This window comes from Capricornis sumatraensis, chromosome 9 (assembly GCF_032405125.1).
Source record: "Capricornis sumatraensis isolate serow.1 chromosome 9, serow.2, whole genome shotgun sequence".
NCBI classification, from domain to species: Eukaryota; Metazoa; Chordata; class Mammalia; order Artiodactyla; family Bovidae; genus Capricornis; species Capricornis sumatraensis.
The window spans coordinates 53,162,478-53,184,450 of record NC_091077.1 but is presented as its reverse complement, the minus strand read 5'-3'; the positions used below and the strand labels follow the sequence as shown (position 1 = coordinate 53,184,450).

The 21,973-nt window shown below is 42.2% G+C and overlaps 1 protein-coding gene across 1 annotated transcript in view; it reads left to right on the top strand.

The window, feature by feature from the left end:
* Positions 1-3,476, top strand: part of FGF1 (fibroblast growth factor 1) — a 112,151-nt gene extending 108,675 nt beyond the window's left edge. The window contains exon 4 of the mRNA XM_068980779.1: positions 2,609-3,476. Within this exon, the coding sequence (XP_068836880.1) occupies positions 2,609-2,803 (195 nt within the window). The 3' untranslated portion in view covers positions 2,804-3,476. The remainder of the gene's footprint in view (positions 1-2,608) is intronic.
* The last annotated feature ends 18,497 nt before the right edge of the window (positions 3,477-21,973 follow it).

Below are 21,973 nucleotides of genomic sequence, written 5' to 3'. Positions count from 1 at the left end.
TGCATTGATCACTTAGGCTTTCTTATCTCTTTGCTATTCTTTGAAACTCTGCATTCAGATGGGTATATCTTTTCTTTTCTCATTGCCTTTCACTTCTCTTCTTTCTCAGCTATTTGTAAGGCCTCCTCAGACAACCATTTTGTCTTTTTGCATTTCTTTTTCTTGGGAATGGTTTTGATCACCGCCTCGTATACAACATTAGGAACTTCCATCCATAGTTCTTCTGGCATTCTTGTCTATCAGATCTAAACCCTTGAATCTATTTGTCACTTTCACTGTATAATCCTTTTACGTAGTTCCTTACTAATCAAAGATAACCTTACTGAATACTTTAAATGAACTCAAGAATGAAAGTACATTCATCACCTACTTGGTGAACACCTCTTATGTGCAAATTCTCTGTGTTGGGGAGGAGACACAAGGCTGACAAGATTCCATCTCTTTCCTCAGTAGGACTGACAGTCTATACACACAAACATGCTCACCAATAGAGAATAAACAGCAGGATTGGAAACCACCAGAAAGGGACTTGCCAACCATTGATGAGTGAAGAGATAACATAGACATCACATGACTTGGAATTGGAGCTAAGTCAATACAGAGCACATGTATTTTAAAACTCCTGTCTTATGTCCAAACATAATAAACGTATTCTAAAATCTTGACAAATAGAAACTGCCAAGAACTGGAATTCCTCCCATTCTAACATGCATTTTAGTAAAAAAAAAAAAAAGAAAGAAAAGTTATTGTTGGTAGATATTTTCAGTGTAATTGCAGTTTAAAATGTTTTAACTATCTATCCAATTAATAAATTGACAGTTGCATTGGATCCTTTCATGTGGATATACTGCTCTCCACTTAACCAATCACAGTTCCATGGGTATTTACATTGTTTCCCATGTTATCATTATAGCCAATATTAAAGAACATCTTTTGAAAATATAGTTTTACACTGGCTCAACTAACTCAGAAGTGTCAGTTCCTAGAAGGGAAATCACTGAGTCAAGGGTAATGCATACTTTAAATTTTGATGCACATGCAAGTTCAATTCAGTCTCTCAGTCGTGTCCAACTCTTTGCAACCCCATGGACTGCAGCATGCCAGGCCTCCCTGTCTATTACTAACTCCCAGAGCTTGCTCAAATTTATGTCCATTGAGTCGGTGATGCCATTCAATCATCTCCTCCTCTTCATCCCCTTCTCCTACCTTCAATCCTTCCCAGCATCAGGGTCTTTTTTAATGAGTCAGTTCTTCACATCAGGTGGTTAAAGTATTGGAGTTTCAGCTTCAGCATATGCAAAAGTACCCTCAAAAAGTTTCCACCAACTAATCTCACCAATGTGTGTAAAACTGCCTATTTCCCACACTCTCCCCAATACCAAGCCTTGTAAATCTTTTTAAGATTATTATAACCAACATAAGTTAAATCATTTTTTAATTTACATCTTCTTGCTAGTGAGATTAAATATGTTTTCATAGGTTTATCACCCATTTTTAAAACAGCAGAGATAACATGCCATTTTGATAACATCCTAAATCTATATCCATATGGCCTATCTATGTCTCTGTATGCTCATACATAAAGATGTATGGAAGGAAGTTCATCAACTGTTAACAGATGCTTATATCTGAATGGGTATGCTTTGGGGTGATTTTTTTCTTTCTGTTTTTAAAGTGAAGCTGTGATTTTTACAAGTACCATTCTTTTGATAAGTAGCAAAAAATAAACTTATTTTCATTAAAACGAAAACAAAAACAACCCTTTACGTTCCAGGACATGTTTTGTGCTTCGGACATATTTTGTGTACTCATGTTCATAATGGAGAAGGCAATGGCAACCCACTCCAGTACTCTTTCCTGGAGAATCCCATGGACGGAGGAGCCTGGTAGGCTACAGTCCATGGGGTCAGGAAGAGTTGGACATGACTGAGTGACTTCACTTTCACTTTTCACTTTCATGCACTGGAGAAGGAAATGGCAACACACTCCAGTGTTCTTGCCTGGAGAATCCCAGGGACGGGGAAGCCTGAAGGGCTATCATCTATGGGGTTGCTCAGAGTAGGACATGACTGAAGCAACTTAGCAGCACAGCAGCAGCAGCATGTTCATAATAGCACTAAAGTAAAATCCTGATGTTGTTAGTGAAAACCACCAGGGTATAAAGTAAAATTGGCAGGTTTTCATTTACTCTTCAGGATCACACTTAACGTCCCACAGCATCACAATCTGGTTTCACCTCTTTTGGATGTTTTTCACGGTCAAACCTAGGTGTCAGGTCTCCACAGAAACAAAAGATTCAGCCCTGTCCTTGAGGTACTTAAAGTCATTCAGGATTTCCTCCGTGGGAGAGTGCAGGGTCCTAAGCACAACAGACACAAGAAGAGCTTGCGTAACAGCAGACGCACACTGAAGGCTCACTGAAGTCCTCATTTCTAGCCTCAGACACAGGTTCCATTATTTTCCCAGTATTTGCTTCACTGAACAAAAAAAGTGAAGCACAGAGAGCCTCACTAACTTGCCCAAGGTCACACAACTAGTAAACAGAGGAACCCCATCGAAAACCACTCACTAATTATTCTACTCTCTCTGGTTTTGTTATTTTTTTTAGCAGACACCCAGTGAGGAATGTTTGTTCCTGGAAAGGCTGGAGGAAAACCATTATAACACCTACATATCCAAGAAGCATGCAGAGAAGAATTGGTTCATTGGTCTCAAGAAGAACGGAAGCTCCAAACTCGGTCCTCGGACTCACTTCGGCCAGAAAGCCATCTTGTTTCTCCCCCTGCCAGTTTCCTCTGATTAAAGAAATCTGTTCTGGGTGCTGACCACTCCAGAGGAATCTGAAGGCGTCCTCACCTGGCTGACCCCAGATTGTACCCTTTACCATTGGCCATGCTAACCCCTGGCCCACAGAGCCTAAACCTATAATGCGCTTCTACATGCCCAGTTCACTATTTTTAGAGCCCTTCGCCCTGGCACAGTTTGGAACTGAGGGACCAAATGGCTTTTAGGGGCCAGCTGGCTGGCCAGTCTGGGTCTGGTTTGGAAGTCCAGTTGCCTCTGGGCATCTGCTGCTGGCTGAGCCTCTCGATGCATGGGTGGGGCCAAATGAAGTATGAGCAGGGGGCTGCCAAGTGGGTTGGGAGTAACTGCATGCAATTCCCTCTACAGAGTAAACCCTGCCTGTGAGTCCCCCGAACATCTGGCATGATTCCCTTTCATCCTTTCAATCCATCGAGAATGTCAGCAGAAAAGCTGATGGCTAGGTTGGAGGAAGGCAGCTTTCCATGAGTGGAAACATGGATGAAGAAATCCCCTCTCAAGAACAGAAGGGATTCCAGTGGCAAGGGGAGGCTGACTGGATTCGAGTGGGATTTCAGTGCACAATCCAACTGGGAGGATTGTGGGAGGCTCGGGCACAGGAGAGCAGAATGAAGGCACAACCTTAGGAGCTGTTACAATGCCTTGACTTTCCCCTGGTTATTCAGCAGCAGGAAGCCCTTGGATGATGTCAGGTGGAGAGCAGAAGTGGATTCTTGATAAAAATCAGGTTGTCAGGTGTTGGGAAATTCATTTGGGTCTGGGGAGTGGGTGTGGGAGTGATAAGATAGGGGAAGCATGGGCTGAGAGGATTGTTATTCTCCAAAAAGGATATTCTAGAAATGAGAAGGAAGAGAAAGGGACACCATGACCTATGTGTGGGCACCAGAAAGTACAGGTTTGGGGGTCCTGGGGCACTGCTTACAAACCATAGAGCATCTTGTTTTGACTGCAGATTATGGTTCAGTGACTCTGCGGTGGAGTTTTCCCATTTCTTACAAGATCCTAGGTGCAGCAGATGCTGCTACCTATCCACTCCACCCCCACACATTAAATAGCAAGGTCCCTGAAAGTGTTATTCAAATATAAGGGGGCTCAAACCCAGACCCCATGCTCCATGGATCTTCCTGCACTCAGGCAGTTATGCTTGAGTTATGGATTGTGGGTTCAAAGCACTTTGGCCCAATGCCTATAAAATGCCCATTTAGAAGATATACAAAAGCATACTTCAAAAATGTTAAACCCTCACAAACAGCTTTTCCCAAAAGGCCATTTGTGTGATGATTACTTATATAAATATGCTTCCTGCTTCAAGAAAACTTGACCCAAGTGGCTAGCAAATTAGAAACACCATTCATCTCTGACATGATACTGTTGCCATGTAAAGACCTTTAATAAGCCATTTAAACTTACTGTGAGATTGTACCTTTTACTCATATTTAAAAATATATAGCTCAAAGGCAGTTAAACGGATTAGTATTCAGCCATTGAGAATGGTAATAATAGCATATGCTATATAAGCTCCTTAATTATCTACTACTTAGACTACTACATTTACCTTAGAAAATGAGATTTCTCTTTGTTTTTCACTGTGGTGTTATAAATTTTCTTTTGAAAATGGGGACTCTCGAGCAATGATATAATTGTCTATAAAAACTGATGTCTTATAATGATTTTCAGTAATTATTAATTGAAAGGTAATTCCTTAGTAATTGAACTATTCTGAATAAGAAAAATGGCAGTATGTGAAAGTTCAGCATGATACAATTGAGGAGCTAAGTTAACACTACATTATTAATATAATTCTGCATTTGTACAGCAGAACATTTCATAACTTCTTCTGTTTTTGTAACTTGGATAAGACAATTTTATTTTATTTTAGTAAGTCTTTGCAGGGAAGTTGAGGATAGTGCAGTGTGGCTTGACATCTCTTGACTATAAAGATTTGGCCAGGAAAAGGTACCCAGTGAGGAATTCTAAGATATTTATAATGGTCCATAATTTTTAGTTTATGAATCAAATTCAAGTATAACATTGGCCAAGAAAAATTAAAACTGTGGCTAAAAGATGAGACAGAAGTCTGTGGTTGCAAAGACCCAAAGCATTGAGAAGAAACATTACTGTGAACTTGACAAGCTTAGCCCAGTCATTACTCGTGTATTCACTCAACGAGTAAGTGCCAAAGGTGTGCCAGGCATTTTACTGGGTCCTGGCGCCCCCGGGAACATTGTCTGCCTGGTTTGCTGCTGTATTCTCTCCCAGGGCATTATATAATGTTTATAACGAAAAATTTGAGGATTCATTTCTTTCAGTCAAGTAAAGACCGGAGAATGTAGATAACTGAATAAACAACTCCCAGAAACCAATGTTTTGGAAGAATTAGCAACCCCCAGCTTGAGAAAAGCCTCTATCAAAGTGTCAGGGTATGGCCAGGTAAACCTAACACTGCAATTGCAGAACCATGTCAGTTCAGGGAGATAACCTTCAAATCAATAAAAAAGGCCTTCCGAACCTATATGAAGGAAGTGGGTGGCAGCTCCCTGCGCTGTTTTGAACATGTTCTCGTTCCTCAAGCTTGGAGCGTTCCTGTTGCTCTCTCTCTGCTGTGAGAAAGTTGCGGAGCCATCTGCCTGTCAGATGCCTGTCATGTGGATTCATTTTCAAGCCAACTGCTACGACTTGCCTGGCATTCTGTAAAAAGCATCAGGAGTGTATACGCTTCTGATTGTTTTCAATGTGATGGTGGAGGTGGTGGAAATCTGTTTCCTCGGAAGGAGTGATAATTAAAGCCTCCCATGGCTAACCATGTGGACTTACAAAAAACTGACTAGAGCATCCCATGTTACTGAAGATAAGGGTCTGTGCTTTGTGCTGGAGGAGATGGAGCCCAGGTCCTCAGCCTTGTAAAGCATACTGCTTAAACCGATGAAGTTTCTGGAGTGCAAAGCAGACCTCAGAAGAAGAAGATGCCTGTCATTCACATCACTGTCTCTCTTTTTTTGCACCTTAAAAATATTAGTAAATGTTACACTTATAGGCGAAAACTTTTCTCTCAGTTTTTGAACGTCACCGTGTCTCATCTTCCTGGGCAAGGACTTAGCCGGCATCCCTGAGCTCTGGATGCTTTGTTTCCTACACTTAGCTTGTTACCAGATATGAGACTTAGAAGGTTAATAGGAAAAACATTTTTTCATTTTGTTTGGAAATCTAAGGCAATAACGGAGCTTCTCCAGGGATCCATTCGGGAAATATATGCAGGAAATTTGCCCCCTGAAGAGCCAAGGACCATTACTAACTTGTTTTTGTTGTTGAGTTGCTAAGTTGTGTCTGACTCTTTGTGATCCCATAAACTGAAGCACCCCAGGCTTTCCTGTCCTTCACTATCTCCCAGAGTTTGCTCAAACTCATGTCCACTGAGTCAGTGATGCCATCCAATCATCTCATCCCTCTGTCACCCCCTCTCATCCCTCTGTTGCCCCCTTTTTCTCTTGCCCTCCACCTTTCCCAGCATCAAAGTATTTTCCAATGACTAGGCTCAGGTGGCCAAAGTATTGGTGCTTCAGCTTTAGCATCAGTCTTTTTAATGAATATTAAGGATTGATTTCCTTTAGGATTGACTGGTTTAATCTCCTTACGGTTCAAGGTACTCTCAAGAATCTTCTCTAGCACTACAGTTCAAAAGCACCAATTCTTAGGCACTCAGCCTTCTTTTATGGTCCAACTAGCACATCCGCTCATGACTACTGGAAAAACCATACCTTTGATTATATGGATCTCTGTCAGCAAAGTGATGTCTCTGCTTTATAATATGCAGTCTAGGTCTGTCATAGCTTTAGCTTTTCTTCCAAGGAGCAAGCATTTTTAAATTTCATGTCTGCAGTCATGAAAGTGAATTTCATGAAACTGACCATCAGCAGTAATTCTGGAGCCCAAGAAAATAAAATTAGTCACTGTTTCCACTTTTTCTCATCTATTTGCCATCAAGTTAGTTTTCTGATGCCAAGATCTTAGTTTTTTGAATGTTGAGTTTTAAACCAGCTTTTTCACTCGCCTCTTTCACCCTCAACAAGAGGCTCTTTAGTTCCTCTTCACTTTCTGCCATTAGAGTGGTATCATCTGCGTATTTGAGATTGTTGATATTTTCCCCAGCAATCTTGATTCCAGCTTATGATTCATCCAGCCTGGCACTTCGCATGTGGTACTGTGCATATAAGTAAAATAAGCAGGGTGACAATATACAGCCTTGATGTACTCCTTTCCCTATTTGGAACAAGTCCATTGTTCTACGTCCAGTTCTAACTGTTGCTTCTTGACTTGCATACAAGTTCCGCAGGAGGCAGGTAAGATGGTCTGGTATTCCCAACTTTTTAAGAATTTTCCTGAGTTTGTTGTGATCCACACAGTAAAAGGCTTTAGCATAGTCAATGAAGCAGAAGAAGATGTTTTTCTGGAGTTCCCTTGCTTTTTCTATGATCCAGTGGATATCGGAAATTTGATCTCTGGTTTCTGTCTTTCCTAAAGCTAATTTGATATATCTGGAAGTTTTCAGTTCATGTACCATTGAAGCCTAGCTTGAAGGATTTTGAGCATTACCTTGCTGGCATGTGAAATGAGCACATTACATGATGGTTTGAACACTCTTTGGCATTGCTCTTCTTTGGGATTGGAATGAAAACTGACATTTTCTAGTCCTATGGCCACTGCTGAGTTTTCCAAATCTGCAGACATATGCAGTGAAGCACTTTCACAGCATCATCTTTTAGGATTTGAAGTAGCTCAGCTGGAATTCCATCATCTCCACTAGCTTTGCTTGTAGCAATGCTTCCTAAGGTGTACTTGACTTCACACTTCAAAATGTCTGGCTCTAGGTGAGTGACCACACCATCATGGTCATCCAGGTCATTAAGACCTTTTTGTATAGTTTTTTTGTATACTCTTGCCACCTCTTCTTAATATGTTCTGCTTCTGTTAGGTCCTTTATTGTGCCCATTCTAGTAAAAAAAATGGTCCTTTGGTATCTCCAATTTTCTTGAAGAGATCTCCAGCCTTTCCCATTTTATTGTTTTCCTCTATTTCTTTGCATTGTTCACTTAAGAAGGCTTTCTTATCTCTCCTTGCTATTTTTGGAACTCTGCATTAGGCTGGGTGTATCTTTCCCTTTCTCCTTGCCTTTCACTTCTTTTCTCGGTTATTTTCAAGGTCTCCTCAGACAACCAATTTGTCATCTTGCATTTCTCTTTCTTTGGGATGGTTTTGGTCACCATCTACTGTACAATGTTACAAACCTCCATCCACAGTTCTTTGGGCACTCTGTCTATCAGATCTAATCCCTTGAATCTATTCATCACCTCTACTGTATAATCATAAGAGATTTGATTCAGGTCACACCTGAATGGCCTAGTGGTTTTCCCTACTTTCTTCAATTTAAGCCTGAATTTTGCAATAAGGAGTTCATGATATGAGCCACAGTCCACTCCAGGTCTTCTTTTTGCTGACCGTATGAAGCTTCTCCATCTTCAGCTGCAAAGAATATCATCAATCTGATTTCTATATTGACCATTTGGTGATGTCCATGGGTAGAGTCATCTCTTGGGTTGTTGGAAGAGGGTGTTTGCTATGACCACTGTGTTTTCCTGACAATACTGTTAGCCTTTGCCCTCCTTCATTTTATACTCCAAGGCCAAACTTGTCTATTACTCCAGGTATCTCTTGATTTCCTACTTTTGATTTCCAATCACCTATGATGAAAGGACATCTTTTTTTGATGTTAGTTCTAGAAGGTCTTATAGGTCTTTACAGAACTGGTGAACATCAGCTTTTTTGACATTAGAACCTGGCTGGGGTATAGACTTGAATTACTGTGATGTCGAATGATTTGCCTTGGAAATGAACTGAGATCATTCTGTCATTTTTGAGATTGCATTACAGACTCTTTTGTTGACTATGGGGGGTACTCCATTCCTTCTAAAGGATTTTGGCCACAGTAGTAGATATAATGGTCATCTGAATTAAATTCACCCATTCTCATCCATTTTAGTTCACTGATTCCTAAAATGTCGGTGTTCACTCTTGCCATCTCCTGTTTGACCACTTCCAAATTACCTTGATTCATGTACCTAACATTCCAGGTTCCTATGCAATATTGTTCTTTACAGCACTGAACTTAACTTTCACCACCAGATACATCTACAACCGAGCATCATTTCCTCTTTGGCCCAGACTTTTCATTCTTTTCGTACTTATTTCACTCCTTCTTACTAGCATATTGGACACCTACCAACCTGGGGGGGCTCACCTTCTGATGTCATATCTTTTTGCCTTTTCATACTTTTCATGGGGTTCTCGAGGCAAGAATACTGGAGTGGTTTGCTATTTCCTACTTCAGTGGACCACTTTCTGTTAGAACTCTCCACCATGACCTGTCTGGGGTGGACCTGCAACACTAATTCTTCATTGTAGCATGCAAAATTATGCTACTATTAGAGAGCTAACCAGCTTACACTTGGCAAAGATACAGTAACTTGAAAAAAATTTTAAGGCTATACTTACAATTTTCAGTCAGTGAAAAGAAGAGCATCTCTTGCATCTTCCAGAACCTTGATGTGGGGTTAGAGGTCTGCCCATTGGATTTTCTGAAATTAACACATAAAAAAACATCTCCTTAAATAAACTCCTAAGTCCATATAGTCAAAGCTATGATTTTTCAGTAGTCATGTAGGGACGTGAGAGCTGACCCGTAAAGAAGGCTGAGTGTCAAAGAATTGATGCTTTTGAACTGTGGTGTTGGAGAAGACTCTTAAGAGTCCCTTGGACTACAGGGAGATCAAACCAGTCAATCCTAAAGGAAAGTAACCCTGAATGCTCATGAAAAAGACTGATGCTAAATCTGAAGCTCCAATACTTTGGCGACCTGACACAAAGAGCTGACTCACTGGAAAAGACCGTGATGCTGGGAAAGATTGAGGGCAGGAGGAGAAGGAGCTGACAGAGGATGAGATGGGTTGGATGGTATCATCAACTCAATGGACATGAGTTTGAGCAAACTCCAGCAGACGACGAAGGACAGGGAAGCCAGGCGTGCTGCAGTCCATGGGGTCGTAAAGAGTCAGACGTGACTGAGCGACTGAACAACAAAATCTTATGACTTCTTATTCTTGGGAGGAAGGACACTGCATCCCAGACATTGTGACAGAATCAGATCACACACACTCACCCTCACACATATGCAAACATATGCATACACTCGCACATGCATGCATGCTCACATGTGTACATGTAACTATAAAAAATGGTTGGGTGGTGTTTGCTCACTCTGTGAGTTACGTATCACGATCGATCCCTCCTTTTCCTTCTAAAGTTGCCTAAAGTAGTAGTTTTCCACTTTTTGGAGCTTAAGCAACTATAAGAACTACATTTTCTATCCCATTTTCTAACATAGTATATATATTGCTTTTAACATTCACATAATTAAAACCAAAAAAATGTAAAACATTACATATATGAAATTCACACTGAGATTTTTCTATTACATTCCCCTAAAAAATGCTGGTCAAACATCAATTAAATGGGGTCACAGCATTCAGGGTCACAACCACAGATTAAAATACACTGGCTTAATGAAACCAATCTCCTTCCCAAAGATGACTGGACCCTACTAGGCTCATGTATTTTGACTTTAGTGTTTTCAGAGACACTGTATGCTCTTCACTCAATGACATAAATCAAAGCAAGATCCTCCACTCCCACCTCCTAGAGTAATGGAAATGAAAACAAAAGTAAACAAGTGGGATCTGATTAAACTTAAAAGCTTTTGCACAGCAAAGGAAACTAAAAACAAGGTGAAAAGACAACCCTCAGAATGGGAGAAAATAATAGCAAATGAAACAACTGACAAAGGATTCATTGCCAAACTATACAAGCAGCTCATACAACTCAATATCAGAAAAGCAAACAACCCAATCAAAAAGTGGGAGAAAGACCTAGACAGACACTTCTCCAAAGAAGACATACAGATGACTAACACACACATGAAAAGATGCTCAACATCACTCATTATTCAGTTCAGTTCATTTCAGTTCAGTCGCTCAGTCATGTCCGACTCTTTGCGACCCCATGAATCGCAGCATGCCAGGCCTCCCTGTCCATCACCAATGCCCGGAGTTCACTCAGACTCACGTCCATCGAGTCAGTAATGCCATCCAGCCATCTCATCCTCTGTCGTCCCCTTCTCCTCCTGCCCCCAAATCCCTCCCAGCATCAAAGTCTTTTCCAATGAGTTAACTCTTCACATGAGGTGGCCAAAGTACTGGAGTTTCAGCTTTAGCATCATTCCTTCCAAAGAAATCCCAGGGTTGATCTCGTTCAGAATGGACTGGTTGGATCTCCTTGCAAATCAAAACAACAATGAGAGATCAGGCATACCAGTCAGAATGGCCACCATCAAAAAGTCTACAAACAGTAAATGCTGGAAAGGGTGTGGAGAAAAGGGAACCCTCTTGCACTGTTGGTGGGAATGCAAATTGATACAGCCAGTATGGAAGATGGTATGGAGATTACTTAAAGAACTAGGAATAAAACCACCGTATGACCCAGCAATCCCACTCCTAGGAATACACACTGAGGAAACCAAAACTGAAAAAGACATGCATCCCATTGTTCACAGCAGCACTATTTACAATAGCTAGAACATGGAGGCAACCTAGATGTCCATCAACAGATGAATGGATAAAGAAGCTGTGGTACACATACACAATGGAATATTATGCAGCCATAAAAAAGGAACACATTTGAGTCAGTTCTAATGAGGTGAATGAACCTAGAGCCTATTATACAGTGAAGGAAGTCAGAAAGATAAATATAGTATAATAACACACACATACAGAATCTAGAAAGATGGAACTGAAGGATTTACTTGCAGGGCAGCAATGGAGAAACAGACAAAGGAAACAGACTTATGGACATGGGGAGAGGAGGGGAGAGGGTGAGTTGTATGGACAGAGTAACATGGAAACTTACGTCACCATATGTAAAACAGACAGGCAACGGGAATTTGCTGTATATCTCAGGATACTCAAACAGGGGCTTCGTATCAACCTAGAGGGGAGGGAGATGGAGGGAGGCTCAAGAGGGAGGAGATATATGTATACTTATGGCTGATTCATGTTGATGTTTGACAAGAAAACAACAAAATTCTGTAAAGCAATTGTCCTTCAATTAAAAATTAAATTAATTAAAACAAAAAAAGATATAGAAGACATGGTTTGCTCTTGAATAAACAATACAAAGGGACCTCTTGTTACTCAGGAACCATCTGTTTGAAGGGCATAATGAATTCTTGTAGCCGGTTTGCTACCAATTACGCAAAGCAAATGCAGTGATGCAGATCCCATGGGCACCCAGTGCTGCCTCCAATGCTGGTCTCAGCAGATTTCTGCTCTCAGAACTACAGAGACTCTGACCCTCTCCCCTCCTGTGTAGCCTGGTGGGCGACAGTCCACGGGGTCACAAAGATTTGGACACGACTTAGTGACTAAACAACAACAAGAACAACCTCCTCCTATGGAAATCTCATGACTTTGGGGTTTCAGGTCATCCCCTCCCTAACTCTCACTGTCTTCACTTCATGCCTCACTCTTGACCCTACAATTCCTATTTCATAACCATTTCTGAACAAGACATGAAAGTGGACTAGGCCAGGAAAAGGCTAGAAACCCAGGGCCTCTAAGCATCCTCCCCAGTCTCCAACACTTTCTAGAAATGATGCTCTTATTTACTTAAAAAAAAAAAAGTATATACCATCCATGACTCAGTCATAAGATAAACATCCCTACAACTGGACTACATCTTACTCAGAGATTCAAAAATTCCCATCCTTGCTGAACCAACCAGAAAGTATAACCCTATGCTCTAAATATTTGAGGGGTTAGGGTGGTTGAGAATTGACCTCTTATGGATGCTTCTTATGGGTGAACTGGACTGCAAAGAGAAAAATATAAATGAGGTCACCTTTCATATTTCTGGCAGGACAGTGATGGCCTGTCTGCCCCGTGCTGAAGAGAGGAGGGGAATCCCAAACCTTAATTGCTTTGGGGTTGTTAGGATATTAACAAGCATGGTAAAAGTGACACACTAAACAAAGATGTGCCCCTAACTGGACTTTTGCAAATTAAAAAAAAAAAAATCTTTTCAGGAGCATTCGTGCAAAGTAAGAAGCCCAGCCAAGCAGTGGGATTTGTATATTTTCCATTTCACAATTACTAAGGATTTGTTTGACAAGTATTAAAGTTGAATGATGGCTCATAAAACGTGGCACACTCCCTTCCTTCTGACTTGGCTCCCTAAACCTCTTCTTCACCCCCAGAAAGACTCCCTTTGCCACTGTACATAAAATTAATCTAAAATCTAGGCAGACAACTGAGTGCTTAAGACATGGGGATCTGACATCGGGTACTCTGGACCCCAATGATTCATCTAATACCCTCTCAAGTTACAAAGGAATGATACTAAGTGACTATTGGGATCTTTCTGTAACATGGTACTCACTCTGTGGTTGACATATTGACCATGACATACTACATCATTAGCTTTCCACTCTAGCTATAAAATTAAAGAGAGAAACCAGGTCACACACCGCCTGAAGCTAGAGAGTGGATTTGCTTTATAAAATGCATATACTGTAGGACCTTGTTTCAGTGTTTTGGGGTCTTCCAAGGAGTCTGAGAATATTTGTGATGTGGGGAGGAGGTATTTCCCAAATTGCTTCCTTCCTTCTTAGCTTCCGACTGTCACACAGGCTAAATTTATACACTCAGCAGCTAAACACTGGTGTGTATTTTATTACATAAACAAGCAAAACCTCACTGCGTCCTTGACGTGCTTTTCTATCAGCCTTAATGAAGGGTTGGGCATTACCTCTTTGGAACTGTATTCAATTTCAGGATTTAGTTCACTTGGCTGTAGTGTTTGGGGATGTAGCTGTAGGCAAGCAATTTGTACAAATCATCACAGAAACACACTTCATTGTGATTTCCACATTTCATGTTTTCCTGCCTCAGGAAAAACATTTTTAATCTAACCTAGAGATACATAAGAGCAAGACATTAGATTACTTTACTGAACTTTCTTCTCCGCAATATGTGATAGGAATGTTATCCTATGCTCACACGTTTTGTGTAAACTGTAGACACAGGACTGTTCATAGCCTGGGAATATCAACTATATTCAGAATTTAGTCATTTCCTATAGAAATGAAACCTGTATGTGGGTCAAGAATCAACAGTTAGAATCTTACATGGAACAACTGACTAGTTCAAAATTGGGAAAGGAGTACGACAAAGCTGTATACTGTCACCCTATTTATTTAACTTATTTGCAGAGCACACCATGTGAAATATGGGCTGGATGAATCACAAGCTAGAATCAAGACTGCAGGTAGAAATAGCAGCAGCTTCAGATAAACAGATGATACCATTCTAATGGCAGAAAGTGAAGAGGAACTAAAGAGGTAAAAGAGGAGAGTGAAAAAGCTGGTTTAAAACCCAACATTCAAAAAAGTAAAATCATGACATCCAGTCCCATCACTTCAAGGCAAACAGAAGGGGAAGCAGTGACAGATTTTATTTTCCTGGGCTCCAAAATCACTGCTGACAGTGACTGCAGACATGAAAATAAAAGATGCTTGATCCTTAGAAGGAAAGCTGTGACATACCTGTTGTGTTAGTCGCTCAGTTGTGTCTGACTCTTTGTGACCCCACGGACTGTAGCCCACCAGGCTCGTCTATCCATGGGATTCTCCAGGCAAGAATACTGAAGTGGATTGCCATGCCCTTCTCCAGGAGATCTTCCTGGCCCAGGGATCGAACCCCAGCCTCTTGGGTCTCCTGCACTGGCAGGCGGGTTCCTTACCACTAGCACCACCACTCATCTAGATAGCATATTATAAAGCAAAGACATCACTTTGCCATCACAGGTCCACGTAGTCAAAGTTATGATTTTTTCCAGTAGTCATGTATGGATTTGAGAGTTAAACTGTAAGGAAGGCTGAGTGCTGAAGAACTGATGCTTTTGAACTGTGGTGTTGGAAAAGTCTCTTGAGAGTCCCTCAGACAGCAAGGAGATCAAGTAAGTCAATTCTAAAGGAAACCAAACCTGAATATTCATTAAAAAGACTGATGCTGAAGCTGAAGCTCCAATATTTTGGCCACATTATGCTAAGAGCCAACTCATTGGAAAAGACCCTGATGCTGGGGAAGATTGAGGGCAAGAGGTGAAGAGGGCAACAGAGGATGAGATGGTTGGATGGCATCATCGACTCAATGGACATGAGTTTGAGCAAGCTGAGAGATAGTGAAGGACAGGGAAGCCTGAAGTGCTGCAGTATATGGGGTTGCAAAGAGTCAGACATGACTTAGCAACTGAACAACACAGAAATGAATGGTAAAATCTATGACATTCTCAAAATAAGAATATCTACATGAGGATCCCCAAATCACCTAGGAAATGGTGCTTGTTTTAGAACTGACCAGATTATTTCTGATAATACAGGATAAAAACCCAATCCGGGGTGGCAGTGCATAGAGGAAAAACGAAGGAGAAATTGATTTATCTTTGGGGCTACCAGAACCTGTCACATCGTATTTAATTGGAATGAAGAAGAGAGATGGTTTTACATAACATTTGAAAATGTATAACTCCCAAGCAACTGAAACATCTGGGAAGAATTCGACTGGGCAGAGGGCTAGTCAATCCAGTCCAGTCCACAAGATAAACAGCAGCAATAAGCTGAAAATGAAGCATCTTTCCTCCATTCCCTCAGTAGTTCACCCATTATCTACTGAACATTTGGGACTAGGTTAGTCAAGGTCTGATAAGAAGACAGAAACCACACCAATAATTTAAATAGGAAAATATCAATGGAAAGAATTTTCAGCTAGTAAAAAGGGACTGTCTACAAAGAGGGGTAAAGCGACCTCTGAAGATAACTGAATAGCAGATATAGGGAGCAGTTACAACCCCCAAGATTGAGGAAAGTATTCAAGAAAGGAACAAATAAGCAAGAAGCCCTTCTCTGGAGGATGACATTCAGACTTCATGGGCAAAGGTGTGGCTGTGGCACACAGGGGACAGAAGCTCTCACCAGGGTGCTTCAGGGAGCTTCCCACAGGAGTACTGGCAAAACTCTGCAAGCAACTTACTGGGGTGCCAATGGCACTCGCTGGAGGTTGTGCACCACTAGGTCTTTAGCAGGAAGCTGCCCACTGGCCACTGCCATAGGAGCAAAAAGAAAAGCGCAAGAACCCTAGAAAAAAGCGCCTTTCTCTCACAGCAGCCCTCCAGCGCCCTCTACTGACAAACCTTAAGTGGCATCAGCTGGTGAAGGAGAAAAGATTACAAGGTCCAGCCCCACCATGCAAAGAAAGCGGAGAAGAATGAATATGGAGCAGAGACAATGCCCTGGTAACGAGCATAAACATGACTTAGATACTGTGCTAGACACAGTGTTAGAAGATGAACAAGTATGGTCCTCACCCTTAAAAAGCTTACAACAGCAATGAAGAAAGTCCTTATCTGAAAGCATCAAGCGTTTTGGCTTTGTCCCCCATAAAATGACATCTTTCTAAGCCCTCTCTAAGCGTCTCTGAAGCTCATCATGTATGTTCAAGGTCCTTTCATTAGACATTGTTAAGTCAGTCGCTAATTTAAGTCAACACAATCAAAATCACTGCAGATGGTGACTGCAGCCAGGAAATTAAAAGACGCTTACTCCTTGGAAGAAAAGTTATGACCAACCTAGACAGCATATTGAAAAGAAGAGACATTACTTTGCCAACAAAGGTCCGTCTAGTCAAGGCTATGATTTTTCCAGTGGTCATGTATGGATGCAAGAGTTGGACTGTGAAGAAAGCTGAGCACCGAAAAATTGAAGCTTTTGAACTGTGGTGTTGGAGAAGACTCTTGAGAGTCCCTTGGACTGCAAGGAGATCCAACGAGTCCATTCTAAAGGGGATCAGCCCTGGGTGTTCTTTAGAAGGAATGATGCTAAAACTGAAACTCCAGTACTTTGGCCACCTCACGCGAAGAGTTGACTCAATGGAAAAGACTCGGAGGCTGGGGGCGGATTGGGGGCAGGAGGAGAAGGGGACGACAGAGGATGAGATGGCTGGATGGCATCACCGACTCGATGGACGTGAGTTTGAGTGAACTCCGGGACATGGTGATGGACAGGGAGGCCTGGCATGCTGCGATTCATGGGGTCGCAAAGAGTCGGACACGACTGAGTGACTGAACTGAACTGAACCAATATAATATCCACATACAGAAGAAGGTAGCTCTGGGGTCAGACTGGCAGAGGTGGAATCCTGGCTTTTCCATCTACTGACTTGGTAACTTAGTGCAGGTTACTTAATCCTCTATCCTCTGTTTCCTCCCCTGCAAAATGAGGATACAAAGAGTACCAACCTCACAAGTTTGTTGAGAGGATCCAATGAGATGGTGGCATGCAAGAATTTTTGACCCAGTATCTGGCATATGATAAGGACTGAATAAACATTTGCTATTACTTTTATAAGAATATAATTATACATACTATGTAACATGATAGAGCTTAAAATGGTCTTTAGGTTCTCCATTTAGGTTCCCAGTGATTGTTTTCATAAGCCCACATTTGGAGAGAGCTTGCTTCACAGCAATTCATTTGAAAAAGGCAGAAGAATCTCAGTTGCCTCCAAGTTTACTTCTATAAGGCACAGATGATGTCATGTAATTGTCCCATTGTAGTCTGGGCTGGTTAGGCCACATCTGGATTACTGTATCTCATTTTAGATGTTACATATTAAATGAAGTTTTGCAAATGGAGGCTAAAAGATGAATAGCAAGGGGCCAGAAAAACACATACCAAAAAAACGGCAGAAGAAACTAGGTGATTGAGTCAAGAGAAGATTTGACATGAGCTATCATAGACTTCCCTGGTGGCTCAGACGGTAAAGTGTCTGCCTACAATATGGGAGACCCGAGTTCAATCCCTGGGTTGGGAAGATCTCCTGGAAAAGGAAATGGCAACCCACTCCAGTATTCTTGCTTGGAAAATCCCATGGACAGAGAAACCTGGTAGGCTATAGTCCATGGGGTCCCAAAGAGCTGGACACAACTGAGCGACTTCAGTTTCACTTTTCATCATAGCTCTACTCAGATCATTCAAGGTCGTTTTCCTTTTCTTCCTCATAGTCAAAATGAGTACAGGTATTTGGAACTTGCTGAGAAAGTGGTTTGAGGTTCAGTATAAAGCAAAAACTATCTCTAACAACTACAGCCACTCCATGGTTGAAGCAAATCCACAGACAGTGGCTGCCATCTGCCACTCCTGGAGATTTTGGCATGGATTCTAGACGGCCATCTATGGTTGACTCTGTGAGGCATCCCTCAGGTCTCCCTTCAGAAATGATCCTCCCAGCTGCTGAGAGTATTACCTGCAGATGGGTGGCCTTGGGGAGGAGAGGTGCCTTGCTCAAGAGCATGTCCCTCTGAGGCAGTCTATGAAGCTGCCAGCTTTAGGCAGCTCTGAAGGATCATTTCAGCTTCAGACCTTCTCATAAAGTCAGCTGAGGTCTCTATGCTGAGATAGCCTCAACTTCTCCTTCTGCTCTGTCCTGCTTCCTCTCCTCCCACAGGTGTTCATCCCAAGATCCTAATAAACTTCCGGCATGCTAATTTTCATCACAGAGTCTGTTATCAGGGAAGCTTGTCTGTGACTGTACCTGCCCAGGATGCTAGAAGCACCACTCTGACCAGGATAACTGCAGAGGTCTCCTACATCCCCGAGACCCTACACAATCTTTTGGCATCCCAAGCTGAATGCTCTAAGTATACAAAGTCCCAACCTGTCTCCTCTGTGTGCATCCATATGGATGATACTCAAGACAAATCTTGGCCCTCTTTCTAGTCATCTGACCTACGGCTCCCTAATGTGCCTGGGAGGGGCACACATTGAGTCATTAGATTGTTCATCTAGTCATGTACCAGGCTTTCTACAAATATTTATGAAGGCCAAAATACGCACCAGGCCTAGTGCGTACAATGGTGCACAATGAGGCCCTCTTCTGCAGCCCATGTTCTAGTGACAGGAAACATGAACACACTGTTTCCCAAATTTCTGCTATTTGCATACTGCTTCCAAAATTTCTGCCTATATGCCCATTGCCTGATCATGGTACTTCTTATTCATATGGCTTATGAAAGGTGGATTCACAGTTTTATCTATTTTAGGCCTAGTGTAACTCACAAAGGGACAAGCTACTATTATATAGATTTTTTTCTAACATCTATTAAACACAGAACTTTAAAGGAAAAAACATGAACACTTGCATATCATTTTCCCCATATAAAAATGGCACACCCTAGGAAACAAGTTACATAAAGGACCATACAGGAGAACATAAAGCTCCGAGTGTGACAGGTGCTTACAAGGGAGAAGTATTCAGTGTCCTCAAAATACACAATGGAGGACTTATCTCACTCATAAATATCTCAGGGACTTCCCTGAGAAAGTGAGCTGCTATGTGCAAAAAGAGTAAGACCTGACTAGGTAAAGAGGTGGAGTGTGGGCTGTGAAGAACATTCCAGACAGGGGCAATAGCATGTGCTAAGGCCCTGTGGCAGATGGGAGCACAATGCCAGTGAAGCTCAAGAGTGGAGAGCATGGGATGGGGAGCATGGTGCAAACTGAGGCCAGCCAGCAAGACAGAGGCCAGTGATGGAAGAGGGAAGTCAGGTGGATTCCACTGTCCAGCACAAATAGATAACCAAGTGGGCACGATATTTACATGATCATTCTCTCTCCCTTCCCTTTCCCACACAATTGAATTAAATCACTTCTCTAGACCCTCTGCCAAAGAACACAAATAATCAGTATCAGCATGCATGTCCCTGGCCTGGGTTCAAATTTAGACTATAAAATGTATTCCAGATTTAAAACTTTGGGGGTTGAGGTTATATTTGTCAAATATTTAGATCTTCCCCTGAGGCTTTTATTCATTCCATCCAGCAGGTAAAGTACAGGAAAAGGATTTTTGTCCCCAACAAATCCTTTTTTAGCTAAAAGGAAAAGCAAGGTTTGCCAGCACAGTCAAGGGTGACAGATAAAACAAGGAAGCAGTGATTGTGTATTTGAGTCTCATTCATATGGAAAACATGAACTAATTAGCGTCTTGGTGCTGTTGCTTCCAGAGATTCTGAATTTGACGTTTCTGTCCAAGTTTGGGTAGCTATGCTATTAATCAGTCCAAAAACAAATGAAGCAGCTTAAAAAGAATCACACAACCAAAAACCACATCCTTCACAAGATAGAAAAACAGAATGATAACTTGGAAACTCTTCAGGGATGGTGCCAGTCTCAGGGTTGGGGGGAGGTTGGCTGTCTGACGGAGATGTTTTAATTTGGGTATGAAGATAGATAACAAAAACATGTTTTCATGGATCTAACAAGGAAAATTCGATGGGCCACATTACCCTGCAGTAACTGGCTTCTTAAAGACCTATGATCAAATAGCAACCCCATAGAAAGAAAATAGAAACCAAAGAGAAAGAGAGAAGAGACAGGATAGATTATTTTCAGTCTCCAGAGTCTGTAAGAACATGACTGATTACAATAACCATTCAGAACTGATCTCCCTCCTTTCTCTAGAAGGCATGGAGACCTGCCCTGCTGACAACCAAGATAGTTCTCGCTGCTATGGAGAGGGGACTGTAGCAGATACTGGAGAAAGAAAAGAGGAGGGGGTCCAGGGAGGAATCTACTGCCTGGCTGGGGAACGTGGTATATAAACAAATCATTAGGCCACATGGGACAGCACTGAAAGAAACGTGTACAGGGGGCCACAGAGGCCTGGGTGGGAGGAAAGGCTCTTCCCAAAGGAGATGGAGAAAGCCTACCAGAGGAGGTGCTGCGGAAGAGATGAGCAGGTGTCTACCAGGTGGCAAAGTGGGAAAGGAAAGCAAGACCATGGAGTCTCACCTCATCCTTGATCAGGCGGTGGAGAGTCAGCCTGTAACAAGTCACACACAGTCACAGGCAACCCTGAAAAGCCTGCAGGGAGATGCATATACCATCTCTCGGAAGTCTTTGGCAAGGGTTCAGGCAGCTATGTCATAGGAATGTTGCAAACAAGTAAGCACTTTCGTCACACTCCCTGGCGAGGTGCCCCCAGGACAATGTGGGTAACAGCAGAGCCGTGCCCCCCTTTCTCCCCCAGGAGCACACGTGCTGGAGCAGACAGGCAGGCGGATCGCCCACGCTATTCATCTTTCTCCTTCTGCCTCTCACCCCACCCCCAAATCTCTCTCCTGGGCGAGTAAAGTTGATTTCCTCTAAGTAAACTATGCCTGTGTCATGCCACTTTCCTGCCAAATACAGGATATCAGCTTGGTATTACCAAACTCTGCTATTAAGAATGTGACTTCCCTAAGCCTGGGTTTCTACATCCCTAATACAAGGAGAACATAAAAACCTTCTTCATAAAGTTAAAGATTAAAGAACTCATCTGTGCAGACTACATAGGGCTCTCCTTGGTACACAGTAAGTAGGTGGTTAACGGCTGTGCACTGCAATTATTATTACTCCAATCAGAGAAGACAGCATGTGTTCAGACACGGAAGTGCAAAGGAGAATGGTATGTTTAAAGGATGGTGTACAGCAAGACTAACAAGAGGTAAGGCTGGTAAGGTAGGCTCTAGGGAATTTGTTCAAGTTCCTTATTGCAGGACTAAGTTCAGCCTCCACCTGTGGGCAAGAAGGAAGCATCAGAGTCTTTAAGCAGGTAAGTCATAACTCTACGTTTAAACTGAGATAGCTCTCGTATAATATGGAAGAGACGATGGGAAAACAAGCCAGGAAGCTACTATAAGAGCTTGGCCTTGAGATAATGAGAACCAGAATTGATGGTGGTGGTGGCAGTGATGATGATCGACTGTCTTAATATGGGTTCCACCAAGGCTGGGAGCAGATCCCAAGAAGCACAAGTAAGGGAAGGAAAGTAAGAGAGGAATGGGAGGAAGGTCAACAAAGGTGCGTCACTGATCACATCACTGCTGTGGAATAGAGGGTGGGGGTGGGGGGCTCGGTGTCCCTGGGAGCCTCTCAAGGATTATGGAGAAGATACCT